The following is a 27,643-nucleotide window of genomic DNA, read 5'->3' as shown; positions in this document are numbered from 1 at the left end:
ACTGCAATGTATTTTACTGGTGAATATGTCATGTAAAAACACTTTACAAACACATTATATGTATATTTTTTCATTAATTTAAACGGAAACCTATCTATCTAAATGAAACCTTAAATAATCAAAAATGAGCATCTGTGTCTGCACAGAGATCAAGCCTCTCACCTGAGAATGTGGATTTTACTGTGTTTTTGAAGAAGATCTTTCACTAGTCTACACTTCAGTGATTTATTTAATTTTAGTTTACTTAGTTAAGATGGCTGCACTAAAAAGAATATTTTTTTCTGTCAAGTCTATATTGGAGGTATTTATGTAATTTTAGTTGTTTACTCTGGTATCCTGATTGTACTAAAAATGTGATGACAAAGTTAATAAAGAAAAAGTTAAGATGTTATTGTTATTAAGTGAATCTATTTTTCCTTAGCATTGCTGTTATCAAGACATCAACCCTAACCCCACAGCAAACGGAAACCGAACCGAACCGTGGCTTTAAAACCATGAACCGAACCGTGCCTTTGGTGTATCGTTACACCTTTAATTAGAACTTAAAATCTGTAGACTATAGCCTTGGAATCCATTGCATTTTAAGGTTTCCTTGGTGACACGTAACCCACTAGCCCCAATGATCTATCTATCTATCTATCATATTTTGTTTCTTTTTGCCTATTTCTATAAATATTGACAAGTGTTCTTATATTGTAAAATTTGATACTCTGAATCTGAGTTGTGGTATAGAAAATACATTTTGTCTTTTAATCAGCTTAATAATGATCGTATTTTTTGTTATGATGGCAGTGGCTGAGCTACAATTTTTTACAGGGTCTGGCCACTACTTTTTCAGGGGGTACACACACACACACACGCACACGCACACACACACACACACACACACACACACACACATTGTACTCAAATACAAAAATGCACACTAACACAATGAAAGTGTTTAGAAAACCCGAATCTTTTTCATTACCAACATATAATACAAAATACAAAAACGTAATTTACTCATCATGTACTCACTTTGTTGCGTTGTATACTGAATATAGTAACTTACACACATGCAGGGCTGGACTTGGCAAAAAAGAAATAAAAAAAACTCTGCCATTTCGGGCCAGAGCAGCCCACTACAAAAAAAAGCCACGCATCTGTGCACGCCCTTAATGTTTACCAACTTCTATTCTATAAAAGTACAAAAGCCATATATAGGAAATAATGAATTGACAATTTAAAAACTTAAAATATTATTTTTTTGTATTATATTAAAATTTTAATCCACACTGGAAGTCCATCTTGTCTGTGACTGTGTTTTGAGGGAGCCTACATTAAATAATGAGCATAACAAGAACTACCTGCTGACACACACAGTCAATGTTGATTAATAAAATAAAAGTAAATAATAAAAGCAATGTGTCAGAGACCCTTAAAATGTTTAACTCAACAGTGAAATATCAAACGTAGATTATAGATTGTATATAGACAATCAAATGAACTTAAACGATCAAAAAAATTTAACAAATATTTGTTTGAGCCCTAATTATGAAACTAAATGTAAAAAAAAAGTATTTGTTTTGCTTAAGTTGCACACTAGTTTTATCATGTATAAATATCATTATGACCATATTGTATAAATATTATTGTAACTATTAGAGCTGCACAATTAATTGTAAAAAGATCGCAATCTCGATTCAACCCCCTAGACGATCTTAATCCAGCATTTCTACGCTTCTGTCAATCATATTTTCAAACGGTGGCCGCACAAGTCTTCACATTGTTTACATACAGTGTTCAGCAATGTGGACACCTCCAAATGGTGTTGAATGAGTCACTTGCTGTATTTATAAGATATAATTCTCCTCCAAAATGTCATTTCTGTTTTCATGTAATGTATTTGCAACAGCAAAATCACGTGAGGTATCGTCAGCTGTTACCACAGGAAGGGACTTGTGCGCGCTCCTCTGAATGAAGTTTACTTTAGTGAACAGAACCTGCATAAACTGTGTATAACAGGTAATGAAGTCGTAAATAACATTCAGCTTATGGCACAGAGTGATCGTTCAGAACCGCTCTTAGCAGTGATAATGGAACCGAAAGCGCACACAGTGTTGCCAGATGTAGCTGACTGATTCCAGCCCAAAAAGTATCCAAATCCGCTGAAATGCAAAAATACCCACCCTGTCTTCTATATACACGAAAATCACATCAGTGATTACAGATTGTAAGCGTTTGTCTCGAGCACAATAATTCAACATCAGAATTATCATCAGCATTAATGACCAGGACAAATCTAAAGTGTGTGCAAGTCCACCATTCAAAGTCTAAACAACATTTAGCATTTTAACCAACTGTACCGCTACACAAAGCCTATTGCTGTTTTACCACATGTTTGAGAAAAACAATAATAATAGCTCACTCATATTAACCTTTATTTTCTACAGAATCGTGAGAAAATCTTGATCTGTATGTTATCGTGCAGCTCTAGTAACTATATAGGCCTACATCATGCTGACAATCAAAAACAAAATGTCATGTCATAGGTGATTGTCTTCTGACCGTTTACCCCTAAAAGACATGAATGAACTCCTCAAATAGCTTGAGAAGCAGACAATTCTTTAGGATCATTATAATGTGTAAAATAAAGAGTTTCCGGTTAGGAAAACAGGAGAAAGTTGCCGCGGGCCATGTTGCAGTTGAAAAATGAAAAATAAAATGTATTTACATAGATAAGTTACCTGATAGAATAGAGGGGAATATATTGAATTGTGCGCTGCAGACCAAAAGGCCTGCATGCAGCTTCTGCTCGCCATACGCGCACGTGAAAAGGCGTGACTCTCAACTATTTTGACCGTCATTTTAAACATCATTTGGGATATATTTATTAAAAAAAAATCTCAGGAGAGCTAAAAATTTTGACTTCAACTGATAATCTTTTGAATAATCGTGATTACAATTATGACCAATATAATCGTGATTTTTTTTATTTTTCCCAAAATTAAACAGCCCTACTCTGCACACTTCTTTCTGTGCCTCAGCGTTTGCTCAGATTTGAGCAAGATTTGAGTTTAGCTGTTAATGACGTGCACTCTGAACTTTCTATTCACATTAATGTGATCGAATGCTTCAAGGAAGCCAAGGCTGATCAAACCAGTGTGATCGTAAATGTGAAATGGTTAACAGCCACAATCTATTTCTTTGTTATACTTCAAATATAATGTATAACAAAAACAGCATAATGAAGTAAAAAAATAATAAATCTATTTAACAGCAAAAGCAGAAAACTCGCAGCAGAAGTTGAAAATAAAATGACTGAATGTTTCTGTTTTGTTGTTTATTGATTAATTAATTATTAATGACAGACACTGATGATCTAATGCACAAATCTTATTATATTGCACTTCAGTTTATTAACTCTTTTTTTTTTCACTTAATCTATAATCTACTGTTTGCTTAAACAAAAACTATAGAATAATTTTTCATATGTAACCATTTAAGTGCTACTAAACAGAACTGAATTCAGGATTGCACTCAGTCTGAAAGAGAAGGCACTTTGTGTACTGCAGCTAGCACAGATAATGCATTGAGGGGTTTTTTCACTGCTTTTTGGCTATGATAACTCTTACATCAGCACATCTTCTACTTTATCTCTTTTTTAATAAATACGTGAAATTATCCATACATTGTGTTCTTTGAAAGAAAAGAAAAAAATACTTCTCCGCTTTCTTCTCTGTTTGCTTTGTCTTTTTGATCAAACTTTTAAAGTCAGATCTCACAAAACTAAAATTCACTGTGCACTTCCTCTCACATGCTTGTGTTTCCAATCTACTGTGTTTGCAGGAGTATAAATGGAAGTTAATGGTGCACTCTTGGGTGACATCACTTTGACTGTTTAGGCTAGGGGTTTGCAACCTTTTTCACATTAGGATCCACATCCTTTTCCGATCAATTTTTGAAGCCCCATCTGCTTGTCATTTTTGTTACAAATGTTAAAAAACAACCAAAAAAAAAAAAAAACCCAAACATTTGTTTTGCCTCTGCTATAAATCAATTTAAACCATTTCAAAACACACATGCACATATTTAAAGCTTCTGATTTCTTTACTTTAGTCATTCTTTACAACTACAGAGTACTTATTCTTAAGGTGTACTCTCATCAGGCACACGTGCCTTGAACATGCCATGTGCAATTGTCCCCCCTCCCCTATCACTTGACGACCTGCATTCACAATGCATTTAACCTTCCGAGCTGGAGCATGGTTATGTCATCGATGATGCAATGGTTTAGTTTTAACAGGAAGAGAAGCGCTCTCGCTCAGCACAGTGGACATTACTTTAGTTATATTGTTTTGTATTGTTTTTAGTCATTTGGGATTAGGGTTGGGCCGATAGACAATGCCATCATCCATCGCCGATGGCCAATAGACAATAGCCGATCCTCCGCTCCGCCCTACATGCAAACCCGCTTTTGAAAAATACACACTCAGGCCCCGTTTACACTAATACCTCTTAGTATTAAAATGGCATTTTAGAACGACAATGATTCACATCCACACCGTGTTTTACCTAGCATTTCTGAACAGCCCTTCGTCCGCTGAAAACGCACATCACGTGACCACTCATGCAGCCACACACACAAACAGACACAGTCATGCACTCCTCTGAGCTCCAGTGAGCAGTGCACATCGGACAGTTAATTAAGGATGTACTGCTGGATTGCATCTCACTATAGTTGTTAAACGTAATATTCAGACATCCCAAGTCTGCCAGAAGTTCCGGGAGTCTCTATGCATTTGCAGGACTCATAATGGCCCGAAACGAGTTATAATCTATAATCAGGAAATCGCCCGTTCTCAAAGTCGCGCACACTTCTCACCTCTGGATCTTTTCTCCCTTTTCATGCCCCGTTTACACTAGTGCGCTTTAGTTTTAAAACGCCATTTTAGAATAAAAACGATCCGCGTCCACACTAGCGTTTTACCCAGCCTTTCTGAACTGCTTTCCGTCCACACCAAAACGCTGAATTTCTACCCAGATGAGAGCTGTGCTGGTCGGACTGCTCATCAAGCATCTCCCGCTGGATCTAATCTCACTATATTTGCTAAACGTAATATTCTATTCATCTTGTTGTCTATATCTAACGACATATTCCCCAACTTTGGTCTTTTGAATCGATTACTTGTTCTCAGGTAACTCGTTTTGGCTGAGCGCAAAGATAAGTTAATAACTAATGTAACCACATACATTCTGAATATTGACTGATCGCTTGCCTTTATTTCCAATAATGTATAAACTTAATGTGCATTATACTTTCATAATGGCTATTATTGATTATTAAAACTGACCTTAAGCAAAGCAGAGGATACGTTTTGTGTTTTCAATGAAAATGAAAGGAGGCAGTGGTGTTGTAGGCTCTGTTTTTTTATAAATATGCGTACAGTGAAGATGTTGCACGACGCCTCAGCATTTCTGCTGTCTGTTAAGTTGTTAATATCAAAATGAAAATAGGAAGTTCCTTAAATCATGTTTTTATTTTATTGTTGAGAAAGTGAAACAACATAGCCAGGATGATGTGAATAAGGTTATAAAGTACACTGTTCCCTTTGAAGATTTACCGGACATGTCCTCGAGGGTCTGTTTTCCATATCAAACTTGCGAAGTCTGAACTTACAGGGAGAGGATGCGAGACTGAACTGTGTGTGTAGGCTACTTAATATTGAGGAAAAACCCCAATCAGATAGGCGAATGTTTGCAGCCCCGCCTCCGTTTTCAGATGTCTCTGTTTTCCCCCCCATCCACACTGAGACAGAGCAGCAGGGTTTTAGAATGAAAACAACCTCTCCAGCATTTCCAAAATGCTCCGCTTTAGGCGCTCGAAAACTCCGGCATATTGTGGACGGATGGCGTAACCGTAGTGTTTTAAAACGAAATTAGCATTAGTGTAAACGGGGCCTCAGACAGGTCGCGTGCACTCTGTCAAACACCCCCCACCCCCCGCTTTTCACATGAATACTAACATGAACTAGGAAATGAGTCTATCCTGCGGCCCACCGATTGAGGATCACTGATTTAAGCAATGTGACGTGGCATGAGGGGATCATTCTGTGGCTCTTCTGAGGTGTTAGGAAACCCAGGTTGCTCTGAGGGCAGCCTTCACCTCTTCTGTGGTGTTTTTTCTGGTTTCTTGTGTCTTCCTCTTCAAAATACCTCACAGATTCTTTGAGTTTTAGGTCGGGCAAGCTTGTTGGCCAATCGAGTTCAGGGATACTAATAGTCCTTAAACCTATCGTGCTAATATTTATTTATTTATTTATTTATTTATTTATTCTACAGATAGTGCGATTTGATTTACAAATTAATTGAGGCTTTAAGCTAATTTTTGCTTAATTCAGGCTTCAGCTCAATAATTTGTAAGTTGTGGCAACAATTCTGCGACAGCTCTTAAAAATTACCTATTTTTCTTTGGTGTCTGTGACTTTGAAACCAAATATTCCCATATTACAAAAAGTTTTTCTTTGATATTTATTAATGTATTCTATTAATTCTTCTGAAGCAGCAGACACCATAATCCCACCTGTCAGCTCTTTCCGGTTTGTTTTCTTTTTGTTTTGTTTTTTAATTGTGGGCGTAGTTGAGTTGCGCAATTCTGATTGGACTGAATGAAAGTGTGCTCACTCAATTGTCTATATATAAAATCCAGGTCAGATCACATAATTTCAGCAAGACTTCCATGACGTAGGGTGTTGTGTGCAGTCGTAAACGACAAATGGAAGCCATGACGCAAGATTAAATACTTTCTTCACATGTATTTTGGCGTAGTTAATGACAACTGATACCATGTCTGCGATGCCTCACAACACCATTGTGATTTATAATGGAGTTTTTGTGAAGCTGCATTAGAAATAAAATAAACTTTTTGTTACAAGAATAAATGCTAAAAAAATATTAGTTTCATTTTGCTTTTCAAAATTTGCAGATATTTCAGATATTTTCCTTTATACAGTATTAGGGCATTCAAATACAGTTTCCACTCTCAATCTTGTGAATGAGTATTTTTCTACCAACTTATTTGTCAATGATTGCCTGCGGTGATCAAAAGTGCTTTTGTGGGTTACCAGATGACATGTTGTTTCAGCAGCTAGGAAGAGAGATCTAGATGTGTTCATTTTCCGAAGCTTTTCATGAGAGCATAAACCAGAGTGTGCCCGTAAAGCCCTTGTATGTCATAAGAAGTGAAGGAAGCGTTAACCCATATAATAATATAACTTATACTAACTTGTAGACATGTTTTGCAATGGGATGAGAATGAATCTATAATGTGTGGTAAACAGTCCTGAACAAATAAGAGGAGGTATATTGTGATGTCTTTGTTATTATATGTCAGACAAAGCTTCTTTTGAGTTAAGTCAGAAGGGTCACTGGCAGATGTCTTTAATCAGATCAAGACACTTTGACGCAAACATGTTTACTGTGACATGGGGACAGCCAGTCATCACAATGAGCTATAGTCTGTCATGTCTCTCAAACACACATTTTCCAAACGCATCACGCACACAAAGACTGTTCAATTGTAAAGTAGCTTACAGGCTGTTGTGTGATCAGTCCTTAAACAGAAGCAGGTGGAAGATGCTGGCCCTCCACCTCCAGCCCTCCCTTCCATCCTCTAGAAACCCCTCACCCCGCTCTTTTGTGTGCGTGCAGAGGGTATCTTTTGTACTGGGCCTCAGGAAGGTGAATGGGCCACATCTGCCATTCTCCCACTGAGCGGGTGAAGGAAAAACACTGATAACAGATGGACATAATTTTCCTGCATATCCGTTGGTATTGGACAGCAGCACTTTGTGGTGGCAGAGGTGTTTGATATTGAGTTTGAAGTATAAGCACAGTGATGATAAACTAACTCAGCATTTTAGGATGTTTGAAGTGACCTTGTTTATTATAGTGGGGATAAAGTGTACATGCTTAACAGCACAGAGATGTGAATGAATGATCAGCATAATGCAATAGAAGATTCCAGCTTACGTTGTTGTTGTTGTGTTTCTGTTACAATAACACATCATGGAACCCGACTAGAGTTGTTTTTAGCATCTGCTGCAGCAGTATGAGAACATAACGCATGAACTTCATCTCTGGAGCTGCCATGAAAGTACTTCTTCAGCAATGAACAAAATAAATAAATTTTGATGAAATAAAAATTTGCAATAAATTGGCAAAATATGGAACCACAGTCCATACAGTAAACTCTCTCTCTCTCTCTCTCTCTCTCTCTCTCTCTCACACTCTCTCTCTCTCTTACACTCTCTCACAATAATATATATACACACACAATATAAAACTTATTGCAAAGTATTTCCCTTTACTATAAATTACTGTAGTATTGTATTGTGTAACACCTGGTTTTATTGGATTTTTAGTGTATGCCGTTATTTAATATAATTTGTTTCTGTTTAATACAGCATATTATTTACAGTAAATAACTGAATTATGTCTCATATGTGTCAATGACAGTTTTATTGATCACTGAGATCTGATTGAATTGGATTTAAGTTGGTTCGATTTAAAAATAAAAATTGTAAAAATTTCTTAGATGTAGCTAAGCTACTTTTTCCAATTAGTTTTTAGCTTAGCTTGCTACATTTCCCTGAGGGTAGCTTTTAGTGTAGCTAAGCTACATTTTAAGTAGAGTAGCTAATAGCTTAGCTCTTTAGATTTTTCAAGTAGCTTGCCCAGCCCTGCCGCCACAGCAAAGGAACATCCTATCTTAAGCCTGGTTTATACTTTTGCGTCAAGTGACCGGCGTAACCCACGGCGCATGCAACGAGCGTAGCTGTGCATTTATACTTCTCCGTGCTGTCTCTGTTGGTCTGCATTAACACTTTCGAAACGCTAGTTGGCAGTGAGGTGTAAATGTCCCTCTGTGTCGAGTTTCTTCGCTGCTGTTTTACTTTTCCTGAACACTTCCGGGATGTAAAAGTGGAACAAACTCGCTCATTTTGAGGCAGGAACCAGCGGACGTGCAACAACTTTAACTATGAGGTAAACACAAAACAAAACTTTCCATCCGGAGCTCCTTCACGGGACTCCAGACTTGTAAACAATTGCTCCATTGGGCTCGCACCATTCACGCGGCTCTCGGTCCTGCTCAGATTGTCAGCGCTACCAAGCCGACCAATCACAGAGCTTGCGCTACGCATCGTTGCAATGTGTAGTTAAATTTTTTTGAGAGGTGCACGACGGCCACGGCGAAGGGCTATGCGTCAGCATCGTAGCATATGCCGGCGTTTGAAGCAGAAGTATAAATCACCCTTTACTGTGGCTCAACACCAACTCTGCAGGCAGATGTGATGTGGGTCCTTAAACAATGTCTGAGCACCCCTCTTACACATCGAATGAGAACATTACAGAGGTTTTCAAAACCATTTTTCCTGACTCTGAGGTTGAAGTTACATTCTTGTGCGGAAGCAACAAAACTGCATTTATTACTTAATTCAGATCCTTTTATAACTAAAGAATTCAATAATAATAGTCAATAGTCAATAAGGCCAACGGATTTGTGGTCATGTTTGACCTTCAATTGGACCTTCATATTCACTACTGGGTGGACGACCGCGCTGCTGCCAATGTATTAAATATAACTGAAAATTGAAATAAAATGCTTTATTTAACTCAAGTAGCCCACTTGTACATAATTATTTTCTAGGGTTCAAACTTTATACAGATTTGACTTTTTTTTCCCCTCATACTTCTGTCGGAATGGGTGCGAAGTTGGCAATGAAGTTCATTTAAAATGATATCGAAAAGTTCTTAAAAAGCCTTGAATTTCATTTGGAGGATCTTGGGGGTACCCTACCGCTATGCTCAATTCGACCAACACCCATCCAATTACTAACAATATATTTCATTAAAAAATTTAAGAAAAATTTATTTATTTAATAACTCTAGTAACTAGTAATTAATGTGCTTTAATTATTTTCCTTAAAATAACATTTGTTTTTAATGTTTTTAAGGTTAACTTGGTCGTTAAAAAAATTATTTTAGCGTTTAGCCTTCTGTAAGTCTACATTGTCATTCTTTATGGTCTGAAAGTGGCCTTTTAACCTCTAAATGTCAAGTGCTATTCTGGGCTTTCCGCCTGGATTTTGCACACTGATCATAATCTTTGCAAAAGTTATTCTGTTCCAGCTGATGAGAGAACGGAACCACTTAAGGGGGTGTTGGGCCAGTACAATGATTATTATTATAATTAATCATAATATATTCAAAGTAATAATTCCTCAATTTCTTTCCATGTTTTCATCTTAATAAATGTTTTCATCTGCTATAAATCTTTATTTGTAGGTTTCCTATAAAATGTATTTTGTTTAAATTAAAACATTTTGTTATTTAAATTAATTGGAAATTCTTTTTACTAAACATGTTTGTCTCAAGTTGTTTCAAACCTAAATGACTCTTCCTTTTATCTTTACAGAAATTATCCATTTCTCATCATTTCTGTTTTTCTTTCTAAATTTTGTCCGCTTATGAGGTTCAAAGCTACATTACTTTTTGTTTGATTTCCATTATACTGGCTTAAAGAAGTACTTTTTGGTTCAATTCTTGGTAAGTAATGATACATTTTTAGTTTTAAAGGTTTTATTTCGGTTATTTTATACATTTTGATCATCAAGATGTTACATGTAATAACTGACATACATAGAAATGCTGACACACACAAGCAGATGCATGAAAACAGTTAGACTGTGCTAATACCTGCTCTTTCTGAATTATATCGCTTCATGTGAGCATACTTGGTAAGCAGTGCTGCACTAAACTAATGACTTTGAAAGCAAAAGCAATTTAGATTACAAGTGACCCTTTTATAAATTATAAAAATACTATGATGAGTTCTGTGTGTTTCTTCTAAACATTGTGCCCATGTGACGCTGTGGGTGTCACGTTTATTTGTGTTTGTGTATGTTAAAGTCTTAGCCGGTTGTTGTTTGCTGTCAGGACGTTAGCAGGATATCAAGGGTGCTTTAGGGTTTGGCAGTGAAATCGGAGCACACTCTGCCCCGCCACATGTTTCATTGGAGAAAACCAACACCCTCCCCCCTCACACAACACCACACCACACGTGACACCACCCCTTCTCTCATATCCCCCTTCATATGCAAAACAAAGCTCGTGCCACCTGCCATATGTCTTTTCCTTCCTGTCACTCAAAATGATCCATGCCAGATTTGTTAATGACATTTAATATCCAAGTCACTAGAGTCTAATATAGATGTTCTAGTTGCATTCAGTCCGGACAGGTGGCTGCGCTTCAAATCTGTTTCTGTGACGCAAGCTACATGCACCTAGTGCACCTTCAGACCCTTTATGACGCACTTTCTTTCGCTGTTCACTTATTTACACAATCACGGCTTGCGTACTCTTTAACTTGACTCAATGACAATGCAATGCTAAATCGTAGTCTTCACAAATGATTTAAAAGCCTTTAGAAGCCAACTTTCATGGATGTTAATCTATTGATATAAGTAGTGCTATGGTGGGAGTAGCTGTTAAAAACAAAGTGCCACTTAGTTTTTAGTGGACTGTTTGTCTTATGTTGGCTTAAGTTACCTCTTACTTTTAGCATTTAAAGGAGATTTTGTTGTGTGTGATATTTCAAGCTTTTCTTTTAGGTCTTTACAAAAAGCGAGCGATAGACCAGTGATGGAAATAATTAGTCTCTGTTGGCTTAGCAACATGATCCATTCGTCAGCTCCGCATATAATTACATGTGTCGCTTAAACAATGAAATGTCTCACCTTACCAGACTGAGCTTTATTTCAGATCTGGATACAATACCTAAAGTGTTTTCAGAAACCTGGCACCGTTTCTTGTTTTGCATAAGTGTAGTGCAGTCTGTGTATGGCTCTCTAAAATCTTACATGGTTTGTAGTTAATTAAAAACAGCCACATGTAGTGATTTCTGGTTGAAACTGGATCTTTATTAATTTCTCCAAGGACAAGTCTTTTTAGACCGGAGAGCTACATAAGATATTCTTCACCCATAATATTTTCTTTTTAAGTTGGCACAAGTAAACCATTGTTTTCGTCATCTAGATGGTGCATTATTTTAATCCAAAATGATGTCTAGTTGCTTTTGCATATGTTTATTGATGACAATAATATCATATAATCATACTATGAACATAATATTTTTATTATTCAAAAAATCTAAACAGCTGGAGGCAAATAAAAGTGCAAATAACCCTATTGCTCATGCACTCATATTTTCAATTTTTGTAGATATTTGATGTAAAAAAAAAAAAAAAAAAACATTGTAAAAAAATAAATAAATGGGCTGTCGAAATAGTGGTATACTGGATCCTAAATCTCACGGTTTGATCACATTGTTTTTTTTACCGATCGGACCATTATTTAGATCAGCAAAAAAGAAAGGATACAAATGTAATTTGCTTCCCATTTATTACAAAAATAGTACTGCAAGAAACGTTTGGTATTAACAAACAGAACTTATAACCTGTAATATTACTAAAAATAAAATGAATAAATTATCTGTTACTACTACTACTGTTGCCGCCAATGCTATATGTAAAAATCTAACATTATAATTTGTACAACCCATTTAGATTTTTAGTCTCATTTTCAAAAAAATTATTATTCACTCATAATAGATAAATGCTAGATAAATGCATATGATGGTGATTTTAATCTTTACCATGAACATCATCGGTTTTATCAAAACTATAACCTGTTGTTCCAGTACTTTGTGTTATTAGGGGCCGAGCACCGAATGCCTGAACACTCACAAAACTTTGCCCATGCCCCAGAAGTGGCGAAAATTTATGTTTGTTATAGCTTTCGGAGGTGGATGTGGCAAAATGTCTCTACAGCACCACCTATGCAGTTTTGACGGACTGGACCCAGGACTACAATTCACTCATACGTATGAAAATTGCCAATATCAACAAAAAAGTCGCTTTAAGCAAAATCTCAAACTCAACAGGAGGTCAGATATTTTTAACTTCCTGTGCAAAAAAAGTGTTTTTTTGCCATTTCCAAGCATTATATTTTAACGAAATTCTACTAAGGATTTCATCAGATCAACACCAAAATTGGATGTTGTCATCTAAAGGCCTTGGCGATGTTAAATTGCGAAGATCTAGAGTTTTCGTCAAAGAATGTGTGTGTGGCGGCCTCTTATACTTTGATTCACCACGAAACAGGAAGTTGTTAAAACTCAGGCATGTATTGTCCCATCCGTCCGATAACCTACAGTTATAGCTCCACTTGCTGACAACAGGAAATGACATGTTTTACAGTGTAACAAACTCCCCCTACGAATCCATTAGTTTAGTCCAAAGGCCTTTGTGATGCTTATTTGTGATGATCTAGAGTTTGCCGAAGGGCGCCTCTGTGGCGGACCGACAAATTTTCGTGTTTCACCATGGAGGGGGGAAGAGCTTATAACTCAGCCCCATAATGACTGATCTGCCTAAAAATTCACAGGTTCAATGAGATTTCTCTCCTGAAGACATCTACATGCTAATATTGAGTCACAGTCATAGCGCCACCTAATTTCAGCTTAAATTATTATTGTCCACTTTTCTCTGTCTTCCTAAGCCCACTGGGCGGTGGTAAGCCTGGGTGCGAGGTCCCTTTCATCACTGCTTGCAGCTTTAATTTGACTATTTGCAACTTCATAACTCAAATGAATAAAGACTAAATTTCTTTCTTGATTTTTGCATTTTTAAACTATGATTTGAATGCAGCAATTCAAAGCATTAATAAACATATGCAAATCACTATCATTTATAATTTGTTTAGTCAGTGTTGAGATCCCGATCTTTTAATGATTAATTGTGCAGCTTACACTGAATGCATTAATGCAGGCTAAACAAGTGGTGACCAAAAACACCTTAAGTAACCTAATATACCTACAACAGCCCGAACAACCTACCACAACTTCTTCCGTCATCAATATATTTTACAGGAAAGCCTTAATGCTTTCATACATGTGATTTGAATGATGTAAGAGGCAATTTATACAAATTTAGGATTAGTCTACGAGTAAAAAAATGTATTGGTTATGATTGTATGGGAAGTGTATTGGAAGGATGTTACAGTCCTAGTCAGAAGTCAAGTGGAATCAAAATTAATGGATGATTTCAATATATACAATTATAGTGTGATTTAAGGATTTTGAATGCAGTTTATGGAAGCTGCATTTAAAAAAATTCTAAAGTAATAATATTAATAAAAGCAAGTTTTTTGTCTCACACTTTTAAACATGAAATCAAGCTTTATCAGTGAGGATTTAGACTACATATTTAAGTAGCCATAAAAAAAATAAAAGTCTTCTCAAATGTAGCTTAAAATGACATCAAATGTCAAAACATTTATTATGGTTTTTGAAATGACAGTAGTTGAAATAAGTGTCATTCAGGTTTGTCAGGGTTGAGGCTAAGAACAACAAAATCGCTTGTTCTGCTGTGCATTAGTGAAATGCCACCTTGAGGTCTTTGGTGAGAGAGTGGCTTTGTCCATGCTGGTGTGTGTTGTGCTGTGTGTGGGTGACATTAGATGTGTCTGCATTGTCATAGCTTAGCATTTCATTACTATATTTTCATTTTTGTTTACATTTGTGATACCTAGCTTCTCACAATAGACAAGTTTGGTCTGGATCACACCTGTTTATTTGGCTGGAGGCACACAAACGTTCTGATTTAGCTCTGTCAAATAAGCTCCCTGTAGGCTGGTGTGAGTACATGAGATTTCACAGGGTTGATGTGGGCTGTGTGTGAAGAGAGGAATCCTGAGACTTCTAAGCTGGCTATCAGGACACGAGTTAACGTCTAACATCGAACACCCCCCAAAGACATTCTTTCCAGTGCTTGTCATACATATCTGTGTGCTGCAGGACAGCGTGCCTTTAATAGTGGCCTACTGCGTGTGTATTTTAAGGAGGGAAGAACAAATCTGGATTGATATGAATTATATGTTCAATTCAGTTTTTTGGTCAACGTCATGGATGCCAGAATTCATGTGCTGTTTATACTCAGTTTTTTTTGTGAATGGACAGACAAGTGTATGATTCAAACTGCTCATCTCATGTCCTCATTCCACCTGATGCATTTTCAGTGGTTTGGATCAAAAGTGGTTTTTAAGGCCGTACTAACACGTTGTACAGTTGCCTTGAACTGGGTCAGAGCACGCTTGTCCCCCCTCCCATCTCATGATGTGCTGTTCAACACGTGCTCTCGCTTAGCACAGTGGAGATTTCTTTAGTTATATCACATTAATCATTTGATATGCAGTGACACTCAGTTAAATATTTCGCCGAACAGATCTGCCACTTTTGAAGCTCATAAACAATCATAAAGTCTGCATGCTGCAGGAATTAGGAGGTTTGATAAAGGTGCAGCTGTCATGCTGCGAGGGGTTTGTGTCTTTAATAATCGACAGTTTGCATTCATTGAATAGTAAGAATGATTAATAAATCCATATCAAACAGTCCCTTAAAAGTCTTGTCTCGTCTTCAGTTTTGGGCTCTGGCGCGTTTTGCACTCGCACTACAAGCGCACAGCGCCTAAGCCCAAGTGAACAGCGCTCAGTCACACCTCTTTCAACCGGGCCAGGGCTGGCCAAGTGAACCGATTCAGAGCACTCACACTTCTCAAACGATCCAGGAAACGGGCCTGGGCACGGTTTGGGTAGCATAGTGTGAGTAGGCCCTAAGAGACACATTGTCATTTCCACCTTATGCCATTGTTATGCATTCAGATGCATCTGTTGTGACCATCTAGAATCTTCCCTCTTACTTTGTCATGCTAAACATCACTTTTGCAACGGCACTTAATGCACAAATACTGTTGAACTGACAAACTGATATTATGCAGACCACATGTGTGCATTTAAGTAGGCAAATGCAATGAATGTTGATGGCAACTACACTTCAGATTTGATTTGTAATCAGCCAACTATGATTTTGGTCATAAGGTTTTGTGCTGCGTTTGTGTCACAGTGCATTCCAAAATAACCATATGCTGGATGTCAACCAGTGTTCAAACAAATGCCTTTTTGAGTACCAATACCAAATCCATTTTTATTTAATTTATTTATTATTAGACCAGGGATGTTCAGTCCTGTCCTGATTAGTTTCACTCCTCCCTTAATTATTAAACAGACATGTAGCAGCTAATTAATGTCTTACTAGGCATAATACATGCTTTCTTACAGGTATATTGAGGCAAGTTTGATCTAAACTAAGGATGCTGGCACTCTGGGACTAAGTTTGGTCTAAAAAAATAATAAATAAATTTAATACAAATTAAAATAAAAAAAATGTATTTAAAATTAAATAAAAATGGATGTATTGGTACTCAAAAAGGCATTTGTTTGAACACTGGTTGAATTTTGCAGTCATTGGCATATGCCCTTAATGTCATTGTATTGTATTGTATTGATTACAATTTTTTATTCTTTGAGTACATTTTATGTATATATTTAAATCTAATTTTTTGTATATATTTGGACTAAATTTTAGGTATATATTTAGATTACATTTTATGTATACTTGTATTTTTTGTGAATTCTTTCTTAAAACTCTACTTTTTGTATTAAGATTATATGTTAGGCACCTAGGGTCTGAGAGTAACGTAATTTCGATTCTCTATCTGTCCTGTACATGTGGTTGAATTGACAATAAAGCTGACTTTAACTGACTTTTGGACACCACTGTTTTAAGCTTGGCATATACTGTGCATTTGTTTGAGTCCTATTTTAAGCCAAATTCTGACTCGTGCAACACTCTTCTTTGAATCGGGCTGAATTACAGGTTTGTCATGCATTGTTTATTATACTGTGTTCGTGCAAGGGGGGACAGATAGTTGATTTAAACGCTCCCGATCAGCAATCAGATGGTCTTCTGACATGTCAAAAATTTTGCTCTGCACTCGTGGAAGAATCAGTTTAATCTGACTTTAAAGAAGTATGAGTTGAACCCACTGCACCTGCACAAAAACAAACTCTCACACACACACACACAGACGCACACTTTCACGGGTGGTGCACTGGTGCAACGTTAATAAACCAGAATGCACAAAAACAATTAAAAGAGTATGACATTCTGTTCATATATTTGAGAGATCTGATCAGGAAAAAAGAGAGGGTGCTCGCTGCAGAGCCATTTGAGCAGAGCTGAGCTCCAGCGAGGGGGAGCATGAGCTCTCGCTCCTCCTCCTGTAAGCTGTTTTAATGCGTACACCAACCCCACCCCTAACCCTACCCCCAGTGACATTACTCGTAGAAGAAGTGCAAAAAAGGTGGAGCGAGAGCTCAAGCTCCCCCTCGCTGGAGCTCAGCTCTGCTCTAATGGCTCTGCAGCGAGCACCACTTGGGAAAAAAAGTTGCACAGGCATGCTTGACATCTTTCTGATGATTATAGCTACTACTCATAGCCTGTCACATTTATAAATGATCATGTTTTGTGTGTAATGATCCTAATGCAGGTGTTTTACATCAGCGCTGACCTTTAAACTGTTATTTCTGCACAATTCAAAAGAAACAATGTCTAGTGTTCACTGTTTACATGTCTCCATAAAGGAGTTTACTGCGTGTTTGATTTGTGGTTCATCCTCTATATATGCACTTTTAATACTTATTCATTCATTTTCTTGTCGGCTTAGTCCCTTTATTAATCTGGGGTCGCCACAGCGGAATGAACCGCCAACTTATTTAGCAAGCCCTTCCAGCCGCAACCGATCTCTGGGAAACATCCACACACACATTCACACACACACTCATACACTATGGACCATTTAGCCTACCCAATTCACCTGTACCACATGTCTTTGGACTGTGGGGTAAACCGGAGCACCCGGAGGAAACCCACACGAAGGCAGGGAGAACATGCAAACTCCACACAGAAACGCCAACTGAACCGAGGTTCGAACCGGCGACCCAGCGACCTTCTTGCTGTGAGGCGACAGCACTACCTACTGCACCACTGCCATTTTTATACACAATTTATACACAATTTATAAACAGACAGGGAAACATACAAGTATATAGAAGTTGCTCAGTAGCATTCACACAACTGCTAACACACATATAATTAAAATAATGCAATAAACATTATCAACATTTGATGTAAGCTAAAACTCTAATGGACGTCACTGATGAGGAAAAAACAAACAAACTCCAGAGTAAAGCCATGGTAAAGTCAATGAACTTAATCCTACAGTTAAAGTTTGTAATTTGGTTTAAGGTTATTTTTTTACCATTTAAATTACTGTCATTTATTTTTAGAGTGTAGAATCTGATCAATTTAGAAATGATTATTGGATGCTTTGACTTTTTTAAATCACCTAATCTTTTCCCTTATACACTTGTCATTCATAAAAGAGTGCCATGATTGATACTAAGACCACATTATTGTTACTTGACTGAGTACTAATGCTGGAAATGTGCCAATTTAAGGCATTAATTCACAGACTAAACTAAAAGGCGCACACCAGCCCAAGTGTATAGAATTTAAAAAGGCAATGATTCAATGTTACCCATAGAGGGAGGCAAAACTCTATAAACTAACTCACTTCCACTTCTCCCTGCCACTTAATTTTGTTTTCCTGCATTTGCTAGATTTAGTAGGTCTCTTATGAATGTTAGTATTTGTTTAACGTTTTCTTCTAATTACAATTGACCAGAAGAACAGATGTTTTCATTTGTTGTGATCAGCAGTTAGGGTTATTTCTCCAAATATTAGTTTCTTTAAAGGATAGTTCACCCAAAACTGAAAACTGTCATTTACTCACCTTTCACATGTTCCAAACCTTCATGATTTTCTTTCTTCTGTTGAACACAAAAGAAGACTTTGGTATCAAAGCTGGTATCCGTTGACTTCCATTGTCTTTGTTCTTGCTACTTCCTATGGAAGTCAATGGTTAATGGATTTCAGTTTTGCCTAAATATTTTCTTTAATATTTACCAGAAGGAAGAACCTTTATAAAATAAAGGTTTGGAACCACTTGAGGGTGCAACAATTGTGTAAAATGTTCATTTTTGGGGGAACTATCCTTTTACTGGTATTGAGTAAATGTGAACATGAACAACGTTTCATTTTATTTTTTTAGAAATGCTCTAAATTGATAATTTTTTCCACATTGACGTTCTTTTGTGCTTTCATTCTGTTAATAAAAGTTTTTCTCATGTACTATAATGCTGTTAATATGATAATTTCCATGGATACTTAACTGAGCTTCTTTATTCTGACTTTCAGATGCTTCATGACTGCCCAAAAGCTAGACGAGAGGTGGAGCTGCACTGGCGGGCCTCGTCCTGTACCCATATCGTCAAAATTGTTGACGTCTATGAAAATCTCTACCAAAACAGGAAGTGCCTTCTTATTGTAATGGAGTGGTGAGTCATCATCACCTTCTGTATCCTCAGTACAGACATCAAAATGCCGTTTTTATGTTCATTGGTCTACTTCCTTTTTCAAACGGCTTTCCATTTTATAAGCAATTTGCAATTCTGTGAATGATCCTTCCATTCAAAAACATTTCAACTGAAGCAGCGCTAGATTAGATTGTTTGCTCCATGGTAACTTCCTTTCAGCTTTATGATCTGGCCTTATCTTTTTTTACTTTATTATCTTATCTTTGTAATGTACAACCAGATGTTAAACTATGTGGCCATTTTAAATGCCCGTGATTTAAGTTAATGTATCCCAAAATTGTGAGTTAAAGCATGTATGACACAGTGTTTTCTAAAACAATCCAGTCATCATTATGGGAAGGCGAAATAGAATCAATTTTGCTGTTTCATTGCAGCAAAGTACACATTTCATGAGCAATAAAATGACTTGACATTTGTATCACGATCGCATTTTGTTTATATGTCTTGATTTGCTTTGTCATGAAGACCTTGATTCATTTAGTTACTCTTTTACACAGCCCCCAAGTCATTTGTAATGTTTTGCTGAGGTTTCAGTGCCTCATATGTGTAAATAGTTTACCAGCAGGTGTTTGGAAGTTATTTACGGTAAAGCATGAATACACCTATGTACCCCTTTCATGTTTGGGTGAATTGAAAAGTCCCCTGTCTGATGACGTACCACTCCAGGGTGGTGACCTCTCCTTCATATAGGCTATGTATAGTTGCGTAATCAGATGCTTCTTTTTTTCCCACACTTGAAACATGAATGCTACCTGGAACCTCTTCTTGCCAGCAAAGAAGCAGAAGACAGGTTGCTTCATTGGGACCGTCCCTGCTGCAATCAAAATGTTAGTTGCATGAATGCAGACTCTTGTATTGTGACGCAAAATAATAATGTTTTGGTTAAGTCTGCAATAGACTACCTAAATTGCAAACTACTGATGTGATTTAGAGTTCAGGTTCTGCTTTAAAAGTGGAAAGTGTCATGTTTCCACATCTATCTAGAGATTTGTTGTTAACTGAAACATTCAGTGGAATTTGCCAACTTTAACATTATTTTTAGTTTTTACATATAAACTCAATGTTTTGAAATGATTTGAAAGAGGTCATGTGATGCTGTAAGTCATTTTTAGCTGTTTTTCAAAATGCGTTCTTTAGCGCTCTTGTGTTCTCGTGTAATGTCATCATTAACTGCTTAAGTTTAGTTCCAAAACTCCAGACCCCGAGAATGGAGGACATGTGAAAGTTTCCCGATGCGTTCTTGATATCAAGGACGCATCGATGCAGACCTGAGCTCAAAACTTGATCTAGAAGTCCCAGAAGTCATTGTGGCTGAATAAAGGAGGTGGGAAGCACTGCATTTAATATAGATTTATTATTAAAGTTCATAAATAAAACTTATTTATCTCAGGAGTTTCCCTAAATGAGACTGTGAAAGTAAACATTAACATAAAAATCTTTATAAAAGGCATAAATACATTAAGGGTGTTTATTTGATGAAATCCGTATTAAAATTAGTTTTTTTTTATATTGTGCAGCATATATTAGTAAGGTCTTTAGGTATAGTGTATGTATATTGAAAAGGGGGAAAATATAAATTGTTGTATGAATGCTGTAATATTTAAATAAGTTTCTGTTAAAACGTGTGAAGGTCATGTGACCATCCGGAAGAAGGCAGCATCTTATTTCTTACATTACGTGTTCTCTGTTCTCGTGGTCTCCTGAGTTCGTTCTTCCGAGGTAACTTGGCAAGACCGGTCTCCACAAGAACACAGTTCATTCTCAGCGTTCTTTGTATTGAGGAACAGCCCTTGTTTATTTGGTGTAATAGAATAGTATAATATGCTTTATTATACTATATGCTCCATTTATTATGGAGCTTTTCTAGAGATACACGGATCAGCTCAAACGTCACCCAAATCTGCTGCTTCAAACTAATTATCAACCTGCACCTATAATTTTCTGTAGCTGTCGATGCCTGATGGTCTCATTATTACGAATTATTTGTTTTAAACAGGATTTCGAATTGTTTAGTAGTGTAAAAGATAATGTGTCCATCAATATAGCTACTTATCGCACAACACGTATACATGACCTCAATCATTTTTGGTGATGCAATATATATTACCCATACAAAAACTATTTTAGCAACATATTAGCAGACTGTGCAACATCTCTATCTCTACTGGAGGTGTCAGTGTCAGTATGGTTAAACACTGTAATATTTACTATAAATTATTTAGTATGTTTTCATGTAGGTGTCTGATAACTTAAAAATAGATCTGGTAACCTCTGTTACTTTTTGACCTTGCACTTTTTTGTTAACATTTACTATTATTTATTTAGGATATGTAGTTTCACATTCTGATTCCAAGGCCTAATTATTAAATTGACTATAATTAAATGAAATATTATTTGTTTTTCTTTAGAGTGTACGTACCTTGTGGTTATACTTTGTATTATATTGTCATTCTGGTGTTGTGACAGGCCTATCTAAGATACATATTGCATAATAATTTATTTATAAAACAAAATTTGGCTTTTTCCAGATTAATCTTTATTTTATTAAAATAAACACACAGACATTATTACACCCCTTAGACTTTAATTGGAATACCGCTGGTGCCATCATTGCAACATATAGAAACTATATGGCTGCTTCTTAATTAGAATATAGAGAACAGACAGTCTTGCCAGGTTACCAAGAATAAAGTCGGAAGGTTGCGAGAACACAGAACAAGATGCTATTGGAAATGGAGAAGCTCATGGTATTTCTGCTCTCGTAATGACCCTCACCCCCATCTTTACTTTTTTTTTTTGTCATTTTAAATGGCATTCTGGCTATCTGTGCCTGTCAGCTTGATTTAAAAAAATGTTTTTAACACGTTTTTAGCTTTAAAGAAAGTACTAATTGTTTGTATTAATGCTTTATCAAATCCACCTGCGATCTGTGCATTACTATTATGTATCTTTCATAAATGTTATGGTTAAATCATCTTACAAGAAATCAACATCTTACAAGAAAGCAACACTCTTTTCTGAAAAGCCCAGATTGTTTTTATTTGTAAGCCAAAGCCAGCCAAAAATTGGCCAAACAAACATAGTCATCATGATTTTTCTGCTGTAAAACTTTGAGTTTGTACATATTAGTGCTTTCACACCTAGTTTGTTTCTTTTGTCTTAATTGCCCAGTTATTGTGGTTCGTTTGGCATATGTGAATCCAGCAATCGAGCTCTGATATGCACCAAAGTAATCTGTCCAAGATTGCCTGATTGAGGTGGTCTCGGCTTGATTGAAACAAATTCTGGAGCAGTTCGATTGTAGTGAGAAAGCAATATGATCTAACAATCTATCGAACCAGGCTATATCACAGTGTATTATGGATATGTTTTATCCATATATGGCTATATAAATAGAGAATTATGAGTAGGGTGGGATGTCATCATTCCTACCTGTAAATGTGCATTTAATGTCAAATACGAAAGTGAAAGCATGCTGAAATATTATCTGAAAATTTCCCGAACTGCAGTCTTGGTTTATCTGTTAGCTTATATTGCATAATTCTAGCAAACAGCTATGTATGACAAAGTCTTACCTCTGATTTTTATTTGATCACTATGTCTGTAGGTGTCACCGTTCAAAATTAAAGTGCAAATTTATGTTTATAATGTCTTATTGCTCATCTTCATAAATTAAAATAAGGGTGCATGACAGCTGAGCAGGACTCTAAAAATAAACCGCGTAACTGACCAATGTGATAAGAGTTTACTCGCATGTGTCTGGTTTTGGTCCATTTAGAAACTTTCCCATGTGAAAGCAAACCGCATCAAAAACAAATTGCAACAATGTAATTCCTGTTTTGGAACAAAACAATGAATCTAAAGGTGTGAAAGCACTCTTAATCTAAAGCTCAACTGCTGAATCTTTCAAAGACAACACATTAGACTAAAGCCTAGCCTTCTTTTTATGTGAATACCTTGGTGGGCATAATGGGTTGGATGTAATATTGTGCTAGATTTTGTACAAAAGAGATTTGCACATGAAGCTGTTTAAATGAGTCTGAGCCCCTGTTTGCTTATAAGATTAAACCCCTTGTAGCATATTAAAATTTACAATACAGACATGTTCATTTCATTATGTATTTACCTTGTAAAAAAAGTAATAGAAATACTGATATAATATTCATCAATTAGTGACTTCAGGTTAAAGGAAAATAGCAAAAGTACTGAAGCAGCACTAAAATGTATTCAAATTAAAGTACAAGTTCAAGTTTTTTTTTTATAGTAATTTGAATATTGTTAATTAGTTAATTTACACCACATTTTATGTATTGCATATAGAGGTATTATGAAAGGGGGTATACCATTAAACTAGGGTATACAGTATATATACCCTATTATAGCATTTCTAGAAAGTGAATGTGATTCTCGTAAGATGCAGTCTAACATCAAAGCAAGCTAAATGACCTCATATGTGCATGTACTGCATATCTCCCTTGAGCTTGAACTGAATGCGTACTATTTGCATGGAGGAGCATTATTTGGCACTAGTTTTATGCTGAGTATCCTCTTCTGTATGTTAATGTATGTCATTATCTTGTCTAGTTTCAACATGATTTGGCCAGTTGAAAAGAGTGGTTTCACTAAAACATCAAAGTGATGTGCTTTGAACCTGAATTCACACACCTTGATTGTATCAGATATGATGATGTGAGGATCAGAAATCACACCTTCCTGTTTCCATTTCTTTGATTTGACTTCCCTTGGTGTCTCGCATGCGCTGACTCGAACATTTTCTTTACCGCCTGTTTTGTGAAGTCAGAAACCTGTCACCATTGCTCATCAGCAGATATGAGTTTATGTGAATTTCTAGGCTTTTAGGGAAAAGATTCATTTTTTAAAAATTCTTCATTACTCATTTTTTTCGTTTACTCAAACTTTAAGAAAAAAAAATGGTTGAAAGTGTTTGAGTGGAGTTTATCTTTAGATTTCAGGAAAAATCTTTTGTTGAAAATGAAGAATAGTTATTGTGGGTTAATGCTTTTTACCATGTTGTCAGCCAGTACTTGGCTTTATGCTTACAGGCTACATCATTAGGCACACCTCTTCAGTTGCCTCTTTAATCTGTTCCTGCACCTTTTTTATGTTGCCAGCCACTACCAGCATTTCTGTTGATTTTCACCTAAATTTGATGACCCTTAAGATATATTTGCTATGTATATATGACCTTACAGTGCTTCCCACACATAGACTTTATTATTTCCTTTATTTAGCCAGGAGATCACATTGAGACAGTACCATCTCTTCTTCCAGATTATCCAGTGGAAAATGTTCTCTCGCTCTGCACGTTTCCTACAGCTGGTTCTGTGTGTGCGAGAACAGTCAACACTCACACAATCACATGCTCTGCAGACCCACTGAGACGTGTTTTTTGCGACAAAATGCTCCCGACTGTAGTTTCCGAATCTCCTAAAATGTCTGGGGGTTTTAGTTTCGCTTTCTAAAGTTGCTGTTATTTGTTTGCGTTTTTGCATCACCTTTTTGCAGCTGACTGTATGCACACAGATGCGAGAGAAACATTAAATGATTGATTAATCATTTTATAAACAGCTTTACTATATACTCGGAGAGAACAAAATATATTGGCTGCAAAATATTTGTACACCATTAGAAATGGGTAATCAACTTATTTGCCTTATTTAAATGACTTTTTCTAGTAATTATTATTTTTAGCAATGTTTATTTTTATAAATTTTTTTTGTTATTTATTTCTCATTTGCTGTATATTTTATGAATTTGATGTAGTTAATATATTACACTTTTTTTTTTACATAAAAAAATGCTTTGCAATATTGTACTGTGTCATGCCAATAAAGCAACTTTAGAGACAGAGTATCCTTTGCCTGTCAGTGGGCAGACAAAGAAGAAATAGTGGATTTTTTTTTTAAAAATAACTTTAACCCATTGAAAAGAAAAGGTATATAACAATGTCACAATATTTTAAAAATATAGTTTAATCTTTTGTCTTTTCTTTTCTTTTTTTTTTGTTGCATGTAGTTAACTCATTATGTTGTGTGAATGTTTCAGTCAGGCTACTACAACAAGGGTATTTCAAACGTGGGAAGTACTGCCTTATTATATATCAAAATAAATAACCAAGCTTCTGCTTTAGAATTGAAGAAAAAAAAAAAAAAACTTAAATCTTAATGTGTTCATGTTTTATCACCTGCAGCTAGGTTTCAGTAAAAATGTTTATTTAATACTAAAGACAGTGAAAAATTTTCAAAGTAGTGCTATTTTAAGATTTTATATATCGTCCAGATTAGTGGGACCAGATCATTTTACTTTTGACGATCCCTGATGAAGAAAGGACAAATGCGATGAAAAGTGAGTCAGAACAATGTGCTATTGTCTATATGACACAGGGTTCTAAGGCGCAATCACTATTCTATTGTTTGTTTTTTTCTCTATAGTTTAGCCAGAGCTGCTAAAACATAAGTATTGTTTTTTGGTTCTCCTGGGTGCAGGACTTTATTGATAATCATAATTGACCATTAGAAGGACTTGGTTATCTGTTATCATTATCGATTAAAATCTTTCATATTGTGCATCCCTGAGATTTTCAGACACGCACGCACGCACACACACAATCATTTCTCTGGTTTACAGAGAATAGTGCAAGAAAAATAAGAATTTACACTGAGTTGCAGTTCTGAGAGGAAAGGTGGCTCTTTGACGAGGTCAGAGGAGAATGACCAGAAACGCAATAACTACTAATTTCAACAGAAGAATATCTCTGAATCCATGGCATTGTGTAAAATCTGGAAACAGACCCAAGAACATTTTGCAACATTTGGATGTAAACAAAATTTGGTGTAATCAGCACAAAAATGTTATCAGCGACGGCCTACTTCACGTCTTAATCTGATTTTTTAGTTCGATTATGACTTTAATCAGATTGAATTAAGCAAAAATCTCTGTTTACATGGTAGAATCTTAATCAGAGTATTGTCTTAATTACATTAAAATCAAATTCTTGGTGTCCATGTAAACATACTCTGTAGTTCAAGCTGCCAGTGGAGTGTCAGAGTTTAAAAAGGTCTGTAATGAGCAATATTTCTGCTTCTATGCATCATAGTTTTATTATTGAACTTTTTTTTTTTTTTTTTACTATTTTCTTGTATTTTTGATATGGGAGACATTGCTGTCTGAAAGATAACTTTTAACACTGACTTCTGACAGTCAAATTGAGCTGTTTCTAGTTTGTAGCAAGTACTACAACAGGTTACATGTGTTTAGTGTTGAGCTGGGCCATATGGCAAAAAAAATTATCACGATAATTTTTTTCATATCAGTCGATATCGATATTGATCTCGATAAATGTATAATCTTTATATCTATCAATCACATAAGATTTTCAGCATGCCAATCGCTTTGTGCAGCTGATTTAACACATTTAGTAAAATGTTTTGGCTGTCTGACAAAATAAATTATAAAATAATAAACAAAAGAACAATCTTAATTCTGCATTTACTTTTTCAAGTTTTCAACAACCAAAGACATTACCTACAAGCTATTGGATATTATTATTCAACATCAGAAAAAAATAATAAACCCGATTTGGAACAACGTGAGTTAATAGTCACAGAGTTTTCAGTTTTGGATGAACTCTCCTTTTAATGGTGAGTATGGTGAATTTAGGGTGAAATATACTTTAATGTATTTTGTTTAGGGATGCTAATGATTACTTGATCTATTGATTGTCGATAACGCTTTAATTGATAGAGCTTATCGATGACTGATTAGGCATGGACATGTAAAGGTTTAGTTATGCTTTGCGCTGAGACGGGTCCACGCATTACATCATCAAGTGTGTGCAGTTTACCTTACTTATGCTGTCACCCTCTTGAAATCCCATATTGCGGGTCACATAAAACCTTGTTATGCGCATATCTCCGCTATATCCGTGCGTGTTTTAACTAAATTTGTATGACAGACTAGCACAAATAGGTGTATGCAGACTCTCAACTTACAAATCACGCATCACAACGAAAACATGCGGGGAGCCAGCCGGGGAGCCTCCATTTACAAAGCGAGCTTCTGAGCGCCATCCAAGTTTATTCTTGTGAGGTAACCCACGAAATCAGTGCTCCGAAAAGATTGTCCAGTTCATGCTGCTCAGACCGCGCTTAGTTAATGAATTAAAATGAAACCGTGAAAATAGTTT

At 36.1% G+C, this 27,643-nt stretch overlaps 1 protein-coding gene and 1 long non-coding RNA gene across 2 annotated transcripts in view; one reads left to right on the top strand and one right to left on the bottom strand.

Moving 5' to 3' along the window:
- Positions 1 to 27,643, bottom strand: part of LOC141376595 (uncharacterized) — a 244,120-nt gene that overhangs the window by 18,662 nt on the left and 197,815 nt on the right. The window lies entirely within an intron of this gene.
- mapkapk2a (MAPK activated protein kinase 2a) overlaps positions 1 to 27,643 on the top strand; it is a 61,418-nt gene that overhangs the window by 24,109 nt on the left and 9,666 nt on the right. Inside the window, 1 exon segment of the mRNA NM_201303.1 lies at positions 19,259 to 19,398. Within this exon segment, the coding sequence (NP_958460.1) occupies positions 19,259 to 19,398 (140 nt within the window).

Source organism: Danio rerio, chromosome 11 (assembly GCF_049306965.1).
Source record: "Danio rerio strain Tuebingen ecotype United States chromosome 11, GRCz12tu, whole genome shotgun sequence".
Taxonomy (NCBI): domain Eukaryota; kingdom Metazoa; phylum Chordata; class Actinopteri; order Cypriniformes; family Danionidae; genus Danio; species Danio rerio.
The sequence above is the reverse complement of the archived record's forward strand: the minus strand, read 5'-3'. Positions and strand labels throughout refer to the sequence as shown.